At 36.6% G+C, this 13,578-nt stretch overlaps 1 protein-coding gene across 2 annotated transcripts in view; it reads right to left on the bottom strand.

Moving 5' to 3' along the window:
- LACE1 (lactation elevated 1) overlaps window positions 1-13,578 on the bottom strand; it is a 199,784-nt gene that overhangs the window by 129,475 nt on the left and 56,731 nt on the right. For both annotated transcript variants that reach the window (XR_001918535.1, XM_005684597.3), the window contains exons 4-5: window positions 8,962-9,063; window positions 7,909-8,039 (exon numbers count right to left, since the gene is read on the bottom strand). Coding sequence is in view for 1 of the 2 variants with exons in the window: in XM_005684597.3 (XP_005684654.1) it covers window positions 7,909-8,039; window positions 8,962-9,063 (233 nt within the window). In the remaining variant the exon portion in view is untranslated. The remainder of the gene's footprint in view (window positions 1-7,908; window positions 8,040-8,961; window positions 9,064-13,578) is intronic.

The raw sequence follows: 13,578 nt of genomic DNA on the forward strand, positions 1-13,578 counted from the left end.
CAAAAGTTTAATTATTTCCTTCCCACCTGAACAAAACCAAATCAAACCAGGATATGGGAATGTGCAAATCTTTTTTTTTTTTTTTTTTTGCTGTCTTAGGCTTTAACTTTAAACCATTAACTAAAAAAATTTAAAAAGACCTAAAGAACTCACAAAGTGGTGATTAAAATGAAAAGGAAAGTGGTACTGATATTATTTAATTTGGAGCTTAGGATCACTGTCAAATTTTGCTTCTGCCAAAACACTCACAGAGAAGGCCCTTTTCAAATGCTTAAACACCAGTGGCATTTCTGATGAGAGGACAGAACAAGCTTGCAAATTTTAGAAGCAACTGCACTTTTAAGTTGGATTCCCAATACACTGACTTTTAAAAAGAATGGTTATTAATTAAAATCACCCAATTTTAGAGAAAAAAAGTGATTATTTGACTATCTCAGATTTTCTTGAAAAAAATTAAAATAGCTTTTGTGCCCTAAGGTTCAGATAAGTGAAGGGACATTTAGCTTATAACACTGTGCAAAGGTTTAAACTGAAAGTTGAAAAAGCAAGCAATAAGGACTGGTGGTTGAATTATAATTTGTTGTTTTTGTATTACAGAATGTTTTTGCTCTAGCAGAGTAAATTAACTTGGAGAAGCTATGGCTAATTAATAAAGCAGGAGTCACTTGGTGTAGCCGGGTGCCAATGCATACTCTTTTGATCTTGTCCTTGCACTTGTTCAGCTTTGCTGAGGAACAGTAATTTTACAGTATAAGTGAACAGAAGACAATTGGCCACACATTCTTGAAGAGGGAGCTTTTTCATCACCCAGCATTTCATTACCACCAGGAACAAAAGAGAAGGCTACAGATTACCACTAAGGGTAGTCTGCTAATACAGAGTGGAGACATTTCATTAGCATTAAAGAGAAAAGATTTTTTTATGACCTAGAGTTGCTTTCCATCATGACTCACTTAAGTAAAAAAAAGGAAAAAAAAAATCTAATGGTTAATTTACATGTGTAAGTACTTGAGTCTCAGTCATCTACTGATTGGTACAAGGCCATGTAATGAGTGACAAACATAAGCATGCATTATTAGTAATTAGTATTAGCACAAAAATAAGCAACTATTTTTTATTAGCAGTTTTTAATAGCTTTCCTGTTTTATAAAAACGGTCAAAACTATTTTTTAAATGATATTGATAGCTTATAGAGGAGAATTTTGCATGATATTCTGCTCATCAGAATTCTTTTTTTTTGTACCATATTAGTAAAATATCTATCCAGTGTCCCTAAAAGAAACATGAGAAAACATTTTTTTTTAATTCAGTCTCCTTCAGATTCTGATATCTTCAAAATCATAAATGGCTTAATAATAAATATTAATATTCAAGAGAGTATATGAAGACCCTAAAGAAAACTTTAAGGAAAACCTATTCTTTTATTTCAGTAACTAGTAATTAAAACACATAAAAATATTCTATCTAGACAAATCTCTCAAACAAGAACAGTGTATTTGTTTTTTTTTTTTTTTTAAATTTTATTTTATTTTATTTATTTTTTTTTTTTTTAAATTTTAAAATCTTTAATTCTTCGAGAGATGTTGTGGGGAGGGAGGTGGGAGGGGGGTTCATGTTTGGGAACACATGTAAGAACAGTGTATTTGATAACACAGGTAAAACTGAAATACTACTCTTGGTAAAACTGACCTGCAAACGTAATCTGAATGCTACCAAAACATAATCTTAAAAAAGCCCTAAATTTAAGAGAAAAGAAACAATATATTATTGTTTTTAAGCAACAATTGTTCCTGTTCATCTCCCTATAAAGTAAATATTATATTAATTAACATCATCTAATGGTCAATAATAACTAGTTAAAAATCAAGACCAGTAATAGGATTCAATTTTGAAAGTGAAGTGGTGATTGCAGACACACTGTCATAGAGATTAAAGTGCCTAAAAACTGCGCTAGCAAATCAGCAATGTATGTACTAGGCTTACTAGGCTTAAGGATAATTTCTACACTCTATCATTAGAAGATTTTCTAAAAACCCATCTAGTTCTAGGTCTATATATTTAAACATATAACAGAAGACATATAGCAAAAAGAACATACAACATAGCCTTTATTACTAGTGAATAAGAGCACTGATGACGGATTCAAACTGAGCTACCAGCTCTGTAACCTTGGAAAAGTAACTCAACTTCTCTGATCCTTAATTCTCTCATCAATCCAATAAAGGCAGTAACAACAACTACCTTGCAAAATCATTTTGATATAGTAAATCCTCAAGAAATGTTCATTATGACTGTTACCTCTGTATATCATATATGTTAGGATAAGACAATATGATTTATATATAACTGTTTAGAATTTTAGCTGTAGATGGAATGATACATAGCATAGTACAGTAGTTAGGAACACAGGCACACAGAAAACACTCAGTAAACAATAGATAAATTTATTACAGCATATACTAATAGAATAAAAGCACCTCAAAAAATAAATGGTCATTGAATCCAACAGTTAGTTCACAAAAGATGGATTTAACAGTAAGCAAATATATACAGAAAAGACAAACCACATTATTACTTAAAAGAATATAATTAAAACAATGAGATCCCATTTTTCACCTATTAGACAAAAATGCTAAGATAATTCAGACAGGAAAAAATGCAGGTTGTTATATATGAAGGAAGTGGGCTTAGTTGGGGGACTACTTCAATAACTTCAATAGTTATTAACTGATACTAAGATTTATTCATTCATTTGCTCACTCATTATTACTTGTTCATTCATTTATACTCAAGCACTGTTCTAGACATTTGAGATACATCAATCAGCAAAACAACCTTCGAGTTTACATTCCTGTAGAGAAACATGTATAATAAGTAGTAAACAATAAATAAGTAGATATATGTCAGAGGTAATATATGTTACGGGAAAAAAAAGGATAGGGGCTTTAGAAGTGTGGGAGTCAACTGTATTTTTAAACAGGGTACCAGACTTGTTAAGGGTTATAATTAAGCAAAGATCTGAAGAAGTAAGAGAGTATCATGATGGACATGTAGGGGAGGCTATTCCATGCAGAAACTGCAAAGACTTAGCTTGTTTGTTCTAAACTGTACAGACGCTGGGGTCAGAGTGCTGGTGCAGCAATACTCTAAGATATCATATTACCTTCTTGATTTTTAGAAAAGGAGGACAAGTAGAGACCTGAACTGGCAGTTAACCCAGTTTTGATGTGTTAGAAGGAGCTTTTCTAAGACCAGTGGAAGATAGTCCACAGGATACTGAAACTAGGAAATCTAGGCTCTGCTCAGTGATCAGCTCTGCCCTCATTCTCGCCCTTATATTCTCACTTTCCCTGGCTTTTCTCCAAAAGGTATATGCAAATACTAGCCTTTTCTTGCATGCAGTGGTAAGCTCCAAGGTTCGAGTTTGGTACTGCAGGGAAAACAAAAGAGCAAGACTATTAACATTTTTCCTTCTAGTACATTCAGGCCAACTTTGCTCAAGGGAAGAGGGTAAACGCTACCATACTAGCATGCTACCCTGAAATACGGGAGCAAATAAAAGCAATCAAGTTGTTTTTCAGTCTCGTTCTATGGTCTTTGTATATTTTTTTTAGAACTCTGGTGAGAAACAAGCATTTGGTATAAAAATCGCCATTACCTATGGTTCATTATCTATGAAGAAAATAAGATTGGAAAAAGTAGGGAGCATTCAGTGAGTCTGAAAGCAAGGGTGATAAGGTTAGAGAGGAAGTAGGGGCGAGGGGTGGGGAGCGGGGTTGAGCAAGGGGGATGACACCATCTTGAAAAGTGAAAGTCTTAGTCACTCAGTCATGTCTGACTGAGTAGCCTGCCAGACTCCTCTGTCTGTGGAATTTCCCAGGCAAGAATTCCGGAGTGGGTTGCCATTCCTTTCTCCTGCCTTATAATCCCATCTTATAATACATCCTGCCTTAGAGTTTAAGCCCTTTTAAGTTGGGTTTTCTGTTACCTGCAGCCAAAAGCATCCTAATATATACCTCTTCTCCCTGCTTTTCTTGGGCTTTGGTTCATCAGGGTAAACCTCCTCCCATTAGAGATAACAGATATTACGGAAGATGACATTTCCTCATATTACTTTACTTCTATTCACTCTATCTGTTTAGATCACAGGAAAATTTTTTTCAATACAGAAGATAAAAGCAAGACATAAATTGAATAGTTCCTTTCTCATCAAAACTCTTGGCAAGAAACAGGAGATTCACCTAAAGGAAAAGGCTTGTTTATACTTGAGATCCCAAGATGAAATAGCACTGAAAGCACCTCCTGGGAACTGGTGCTGGAAACTGGCCTGAAATTACAGGTTGCTCTGGAGAGCTCAGCAGCTGTCTCGGGAGGACCCTGGTACTCCTTCCACTAATGTGATTCAGCTACTTCCTAAATCTCTTTGTTCCTGGCTCATTACTAAGTGGGAACTTCCCTCTGTACCTTTTAGTTCAAATACACAAGAAAAAGTGCATGACTGGCTTAATCACTAGGCCACGCTACACAAGTCCACGGGTGTTGACAAGCTTATAGACTAGCTACTCATAGATCAGATGTCCTGACATGATCCATGTGACTGTGGGACAGATAGGGTCCTATAGAAAGGAATAAGGCTCTTTAAGACAACTGGGGTGAAGGAGTAAACGAATGAATGAACCAACTCTGGATAAAGTAGGAGATGACAGACAGCTCCGTCACATTCACTTTCTCTTTGTTAGCAAGCAACATTTTATAAGCAAGGGGTCTGTCTCCCTTTTGATCTCCCTTAATATATAATCTGAAAAATCTTTTCTGTTGCCTTACATTTCATTTACAATACTTGATTCATCCCAATAGATAGTTGCTTTTGTTTCCTTCTTCACAATCATGTATCAATCTTATAAAATTTGAACTCAACAGAGAACACCCAGCAATCAGACAGGTTTCTTTTAGGACCTCACTATGAGGATGGCAATATGCTTTTCATAGGCCCTTTAACCTTTAGAAGACTTTTCCTCAATTAAAATATAAATTTATTTAAGAATATATATAAATATACATCTATATACATATAAATTGTATGTTATAACTGTGTTGGTATAAACAAATAAAGTACAGATACAGACAGATACAGGCTGGATTCACTATATATTCATTTGATATATTCATTTCTTCTCCAAATTATAAAAGAAATTATTTTCATGGGCCCCTTAAAGTATCATGGACCCTCAGCACTGTACCTGTTGTGCCCAGTGCGTAATTTGGCCCTGCTTGGCATAAATCTTCTCAGGATCATTGCATAACTAGATTTTTATCTTCTCCTAATTTTACTGAACAGTCCTGTCAATGGTCCTGCCAATTCTATTCATTATTTCCATCATGCAGAATAACTATTTAATAGAATTAAGTGAAGTAAGGACACTTTGTAAGCCATGAATTACTTAACAAAGTTTGGGTAATAATATACTTTAAAATTTTTAATTTCAATACCTTTAATCAAAAATTTAATGTGTTGAATACCTGATAACTGTGGCAAAAAAAGGTACTGAGAATCATGTACCTAAAAGTTTATTTTATTTTAAAAAGCTGACACAACACAAGTAACATACAGAAGTAGTGCTTTGTTCACATCACTGGTTTCCCTGTTTCAATAAAACTTCTGTTTCTAAGGGGGAAAAAAAATTTAACTCTGTCAATTCAATTTTATTTAGAGATATTTTGGTTAAAACTTATTATGAGAAACCAAGAGAGATGGCCTTCAGTGATTCATCACTGACTTGCTGTTGAAGGCCACATAACTGTTAACTCGGTGCTATTTTTAGAATTAAATAAGGCCCTTCTCTTTCTGTAGTACACTCGTGTACTCAGCGTACCTCTTCAGAGCAGCTGAGGAACATCTCTTTCCATAAGCCTTTCTTCCCAAGACCTTTGTAGTTCTACAATACAAAGGGTGAATGTGAATGCCAGGCTGTCTGAATACGAGTGAAGGGACAAAGAGGTAAAAATTCCTGCTCCCCAAATGGTTCACTGTAACACCATTCCTGGTTAAAAAAAATTCTCCTTTCTCCTCTATCATAAACTGAGACCAATGTGAGCTGTGTGTATTGAGTTGCTAGAGGAGACCGACTTGCCTCATTTGGGATAAAGGCATCCTGGCCATAGATCTACCCACTAACTCGCACAGAAGAACAGGAAATAATGCACTACCAATTTAAATGCATAATTTCAGAGAATCTTAAAACTGGAAGAAACTAAAATTCAACCAGGGCAATTTCCTCACTTCATTACAAATACATGGTGAGGCTTAGATGAGATGAATGAGTCACCCAGGGCCTGCCTTGAGGTAAAGTGAAAAGTGAAAGTCGCTCAGTCATGTCTGACTCTTTGAGACCCCCATGGACTATATAGTTCATGGAATTCTCCAAGCCAGAATAATGGAGTGGGTTCCCTTCTCCAGGGGATCTTCCCAACCTACAGATTGAACTCAGGTCTCCCGCCCTGCAGGCAGAATCTTTACCAGTTGAGCCACGGGTAGGCATATAACTAATGTTAGTCTCCTACTCTTGAAAGTTCTCCGGGCCTTTATTTCAGGCAATCAGAAGCAGGAGTTTCTGCACTTGGGTCCAGAAACATTTTTTCAAAAGTTTTGGGTGTGATGCCCTGTTTTTAAGCTTATATTCAGTACTCACGGATTTATTTTAAGCTTATATTCAATACGCATGGATTTTTCTATTTTCATTCCAATAATCAATTGCACTTATGGTAAGCATCTTAGAAGAAACATTTCAGAACTACCAAAAAGAACAGTCAAATAAGAGAAAACAATTCTCAACCTAGAGTATCTTGTATCATTATTATTATTGTTGCTGTTATTTTTACTACCACTACTATTCTAACACTGGGATACAGAAGGATACAGAGGACACAGAACAAGCGTAAGACGTTGTTTGCCTTGATGCGATAATTGCTCTCATAAGAAATAAAGACCAGGGAATAATGTATTACCAATTTAACTGCACAATTTTAAATCCTAAAACCAGAACAAACTTTAAAATTTCAACTCAACCATTCCCTTCCTTCATCACAGATAAGTGATGAGGCTTAAATGAGATGTGTGAATCCCTTATTTTTTATATAACACTTTTAAAAAAACTTCAAATATCTTTAAAGATATTATTTTGTAATCACAATATTATTTCCCCTACATCATGATGTAGGGGAAATGTGAATCCATTGATTAGAATATAGGGTAGGCAAGCTTCCTACAAAAGGAAGAAGAGTAAACATTTTAGGCTTTGCCAGCCATATAGGCGGTCTGATGCATTTTTGTTTGTTTGTTTGTTTTAATAATTTCATTTATTTATTTATTTTTGGCTGTTCTGAGTCTTTTCTGCTGTGCAGGCCTGTCTCTATTTCTGGTGAGCAGGGGCTATGCTTCGTAACAGCGTGCAAACTTCTCATTGCGGTGGCTTCTCTTGTTGAGGGGCACAGGCTCTAGGTGTGTGGGCTTCAGTAGCTGATAGTCGAGGTTTCCAGGCTCACAGCACAGGCTCAATAGCTATGGGCTTAGTTGCTTCACAGCACATGGGATCTCCCCAGGCGAGGGACAGAACTTGCCTCTCCTGCACTGGCAGGTGGATTCTTTACCAATGAGCCACCAGGAAAGCCCTCTTTTCCTTTTTTTAAAAAATATAAAAATATTTCTTTTCTCACTGGCCATACAAAAGTAGATGGGTCAATCTGCCCTGTGCAAGTCATGCTGTGCTGACTCAAGGACTAGATAATAAAATTAAAGTCATAAGAGATGAAGTATTAATTTATAAAAATGGATAAAATCAGGAACAGAATGGAAATACTCACACTTAACTCAGTATACCATTCTACATCTATGAAACATCTCTACCTTACCTGAAATTCATCAAAACATAAGAGACATGCTTCTTCACTAATTTCTTCAGCTATAGGAGCTATTGGATCATATGATTTAGCCATGAATCCTGGTTTCCTCTTTGGCAAACTCTGTTTAAGGCGGTGTATTCCTTAAATGGATGAAATTAAACACAAATCAAATATTGTACTAAAAGTACATTTTAGACAACTAAGTACACACTTTTTAAACCTCTAAATGAAACAGTGTGAACATACAAATGAAGTTTAAATTTCCCATATAAGCAAATATGATTATTGACGCTGGTTGCAGTTTCTCTACCTCAAAATAAGTTGTTCGCATATTACTACATTCCCATGGTTGTAAGGACACTCTGTGATCATTCCATCTCCACTCTTCAGCCACTTTGGAGATGACAAAGTGACAGAACAGATCATTAGATGGTGGCTGATGGATCAACAGATGGATCTTAGCCCTGAGGACTTCAGGGATGCAGGCACAGGAGGTCACTCTGCCCTCTATGTCTGGCACGTCTAATTAGGATGTTCCCTTACTTCCAGCCAGTCCCACTTCATTCACTATATGTTACTAAATGCTGAAAGTATTTGAAGAAAAGTACAATATTCCTGCCCTGAGGAGGTTACAGTACGGCTGTTAACAAATAATGCAAAGATGACATAACGTAAGACTACTGACAAAGCAATAAAGCATACATGCAAGAACAAACTGAATGCCTGCATGCTAAGGTGACATGGAGGAAAGGGCCTAATCAAGAATACCTGGGTGAGACAGATGAGGCTTTAACATTTTTTACTGATCCTTAGTAGACAGAGGAAATGTCTGGCCTTCACAGAGTAACCTCTGTTCTCTGATTTGGAAAGAATGAATTTGTCTCTAGGACCAACTCTGGACACATTAATAATTATTTCAATATAGCACAAAATAAATGAAACTAAATAAAATCTTACTTTTAGCAAAAATCTAATTTTTTAGATTAGGAACTTTAAAATGAGGGAAATTACTTTGCAGTGTTTGGCCACTTAAAAATCACTTCTTTCACATCATCAACTTACTTTGGTGAACATCTAGCATGAAACCATGAAAATGAACACGTTTTTTCCTCTTCATTTCCACGTAAGCATAAAACATGTCCATCACCATTGTTTTCCCTGTACCTTAAAAAAAAAATACTATTAAACAGTATGTACTGATTGCTCTATCGATTGTTCATTAGCTTTGGGATAATGAACCCACACTCTGCTACTGGAAAACTTAACAGTATGTTCCTTTTTTTTTTTTTAAGGAGTGTTTATTTCTTATGTTACACTACCTAAAAATAAAATGTTGATATTATTCTTATCTGTTAAAATCCTGTTTTTAGGAAATACAACATCTAGTTAGCACTCTGGGGACTATTTTCTCCAGAGAACTATGTTCATAACTGGCAAGATTTACAGATTATTTATCAGTTTCTCTTCTGAAAGGCACCAGTATAAGTAAAATAATTATTTTATTATTTAAAATAATAATAAATAAAAGAAGTAATGGCCCTTACTTAGCATGAAAAAAAGTGTCAGTCACTCAGTCATGTCTGACTTTTTTTGACCCTGTGGACTGTAGCCCACCAGGCTCCTCTGACCATGGAATTCTCCAGGCAAGAATATTGGAGTGGGTAGCCATTCCCTTCTCCAGGGTAAGTTCCAGATCCAAGGATCAAACCTGGGTTTCCCGCATCCTAGGCAGATTCTTTACCATCTGAGCCACGAGGGAAGCCCATGGAACTGTCTTAGGCACTATGGAAAATTCACCAGTAAAAAATAGAAAATATAGACTAGCATCTAACATAAAAACTGCAAATAAATAATAGCTGTGGATTAGAGCTGGATAATTGACAATTATAATGCTTTCTTTTAAAAGCTGAGAATATAGGCTTTTGAAAGAAATTCAGATACAGATACAGTTAAATTCAAATACAGTTAACCTTTATAATTAAATTATCCAACTTTAATAATTTTAAAGTTAAATAAATACACACACTCTGAAACTTTTAAGCACTATGATCACATTAGTAATCAAAGAATCAACAGCCTAAGCATTTAACAAGGCATGCACCGGAAGCCTATTCCCTCACAGAAAGCCCAGAGCTTTGGGGACACTGAAAGTGATCAAGTTCACTTCACACCCAGCATTCCCCAGCAGGCAGGCCAGTCATCCTCATGGCTTGTTCTATCCCTTGTACACTGTTGGTGGAAATGTAAATTGGTGCAATAGCTATGGAAAACAGTATGGAGATAGCTTTAAAAACTAAAATAGAACTACCATATGATCCAGCAATTCTACTCTTGGGCATATATCTGGAAAGAATGAAAACACTGACTTTAAAAGATGCATGCATCCCAGTGTTCACAGCAGCACTATTTACAGCAGCCAAAATGTGGAAGCAACCCAATTGCCCATCAGCAGACAACTGGATTAAGAAGATGAGCCCTATGTCACTCCAGATTTTAGCTTGCAGGCACTTTTCAGATTGCTGCACAGAAAGAGGAACTCCAAGTAAAATACCCAGGTCTAACTGAGTTGGGCTAAGAGATCAGGACTGTGGGAGTCCAGAAATGCAGGTGAAATTTGTGAGGCAAAGTGCCAGAGAGGAGGCAGTTCTACAATGAAAGAGCCCCAGAAACCAACACGTGGGCACTCTTCAGTCCTTCACTGAATAACAGCTGTTCACATGTAAAGTGATACCTCATGATGCAAGGCAAAGAAAGCTGTGAGACGAGCCATTTCCAGAGACAGTGATACATACGACTTGAATGATGGTCCACTGAATTATGTGAGTGAAAAACAGAAAGCCAATCTTAAAAAGTTACAAGCTTTCTTATCTATATAACATTCTTGAAATGACAGAATTTTAGAAATGGAGGACAAATTAGTGGTTGCCAGGATGTAGAAATGGAGGGTGAATAGGTATAGTTATAAAATGATAGGCAATACAAGGAATTCTTGTGGTAATACAATTGTTCAGTACCTTGACTAAGGCAGTGGATATATGAACCTACATAGGTGATAAACTGTATAGAAATAAATATACACACCTAAGTGAGTACAGCACAGCTGATGTGGAACTCCCAGAAACAGAGGGCCAAGTGCATTCCTTGCACTATGCCATTTTATATAAGGGACATGAATATTACCAAATTCTTAGATCCTCGAGGACTACTGGAACCAATACCCTGTGGATACCTAGGGATGACTATATAATTAAAACTGGAGAAATGTGAATAGGATCAGTGAATTGAATCAATGTCAATATCCTGGTTTTGATATTTATACTACATTTTTGCAAAATGTTGCTTTAGCGGGGAAATGAGAAAAGTGCACAGAGATCTCTCTGCATCACTTCTTATAACTCCATCTGAAACTATAATTATCTCAATGAAGTTTTCAATTAAAAAAAATACTTCAAATGAATCAAGCTGGCATGCAAGTAACTTATTTAACTACCTGTCACAATAAAATTCAACGTATAAAAATTAGATAATCCTGGAACTGCTACTGCTAAGTCACTTCATTCGTGTCCAACTCTGTGCGACCCCATAGACGGCAGCCTACCAGGCTCCCTCGTCCTTGGGATTCTCCAGATAAGAACACTGGAGTGGGTTGCCATTTCCTTCTCCAATGCATGAAAGTGAAAAGTGAAAGTGAAGTCGCTCAGTCGTGTCCGACTCTGTGCGACCCCATGGACTGCAGCCCACCAGGCTCCACCGTCCATGGGATTTTCCAGGCAAGAATACTGGAGTGGGGTGCCATTGCCTTCTCCGAATCCTGGAACCCTCCTATACTATTCAGTTCAGTTCAGTTCAGTCGCTCAGTCATGTCCAACATTTTGCGACCCCATGGACCGCAGCACCTCAGGCCTCCCTGTCCGTCACCAACTCCCAGAGTGTACCCAAACTCATGTCCACCGAGTCGGTCATGCCATCCAACCATCTCATCCTCTGTCATCCCCTTCTCCTCCTACCTTCAATCTTTCCCAGCATCAGGGTCTTTTCCAATGAGTCAGCTCTTCACATCAGGTGGCCAAAGTATTGGAGTTTCAGCTTTAACATCAGTCGTTCCAATGAACACTCAGGACTGATCTCCTTTGGAATGGACTGGTTGGATCTCCTTGTAGTCCAAGGGACTCTCAAGAGTCTTCTCTAACACCACAGTTCAAAAGCATCAATTCTTCAGAGCTCAGCTTTCTTTATAGTCCAACTCTCATATCCATATATATTTATATCAAACTGAGATGATGAATGGAAACTAAACTAATTGCTGTAAGTTTGAAACTTGTCAATTAAAAAAAAAAATTAGATAATCCTGGAATCCTCCTATACTGTTGGTGGGAATGTAAAGTAGTAGAGCCACTATGGAGAACAGTATGGAGGTTCCTTAAGAAACTAAAAATAGAATTACCATATGACCCAACAATCCCACTACTGGGCATATACCCAAAGAAAACAATAATTCAAAAAGATATATGCTCCCCAATGTTTACTGCAGCACTATTTACAATAGCCAGGACAAGGAAGCAACCTAAATGTCCATCAACAGAGTAATGGATAAAGAAGATGTGAAACATATATACAATGGAATGTTATTCAACAATGAAAAAGAACAAAATAATGCCTTTTGCAGCAAGTTGGGGGGCCTTAGAGATTATCACACTGAGTGAAGTCAGACAACAGAAAGACAAATATCATATGATATTGGTTATATGTGGAATCTTAAAAAAAGGGTATAAGTGACCTTATTTACAAAACAGAAGTAGAGTCAAAGATACAGAAAAGAAACTTAGAGTTACCAGAGGATAAGGGGAAGGGAGGGATAAATTGGGAGATTGGGATTGACATATACATACTGTGCATTGTGTACTAAGTTGCCTCAGTCATGTCTGACTCTTTGAGACCCTATGGACTATAGCCCATCAGGCTCATCTATCCATGGGATTCTCCAGGCAAGAACACTGAAGTGGGCTGCCATGCCATCCTCCAGGGGATCTTCCCAACCCAGGGATCAAACTCAGGTCTCCCACATTACAGGCGGATTCTTTACCATCTGAGCCACCAGGGAAGCCCATATATATACTATTATATGTAAAACAGAAAACAATTAGAACCTGCTGTATAGCATAGGGAGCCCTACTCAGTACCCTGTAATGGTCTATATGGGAAAAGAATCTAAAAAGGAGTGGGTGTGTATATATATATATATATATATACACACATACATATAAACTAATTCACTCCACTGTATAGCAGAAAGTATCACAACATTGTAAATCAACTACATTCCCATTAAAAACTTTTAAAGATTATATAATTCTCACAATGTTTGAAAAAATTTTGAAAAAATTCAACACACATTCACACTAAAAACTCTTAGCAAACTAGAAAAAGCAGCAACTTCCTTGACCTCACAGAGGACAAATACCAAAAAACCTACAGTGAAAAGATACTCAAAAACATTTCAAATATGTAAATTAAAACTACAATGACACAGTACTTCATATCCATTACGATAGATATTATGAAAACAACAAACAAAAACAGGTTGATAAGGATGTGGAAAAATGGGAAAACTTGTACATTACTAGTGGGAATGTAAAATGGTGCTGTTGCTATGGAAAACAGTATGGCAGTTCCTCAAAA

Source organism: Capra hircus, chromosome 9, assembly GCF_001704415.2.
Source record: "Capra hircus breed San Clemente chromosome 9, ASM170441v1, whole genome shotgun sequence".
Classification (NCBI taxonomy): domain Eukaryota; kingdom Metazoa; phylum Chordata; class Mammalia; order Artiodactyla; family Bovidae; genus Capra; species Capra hircus.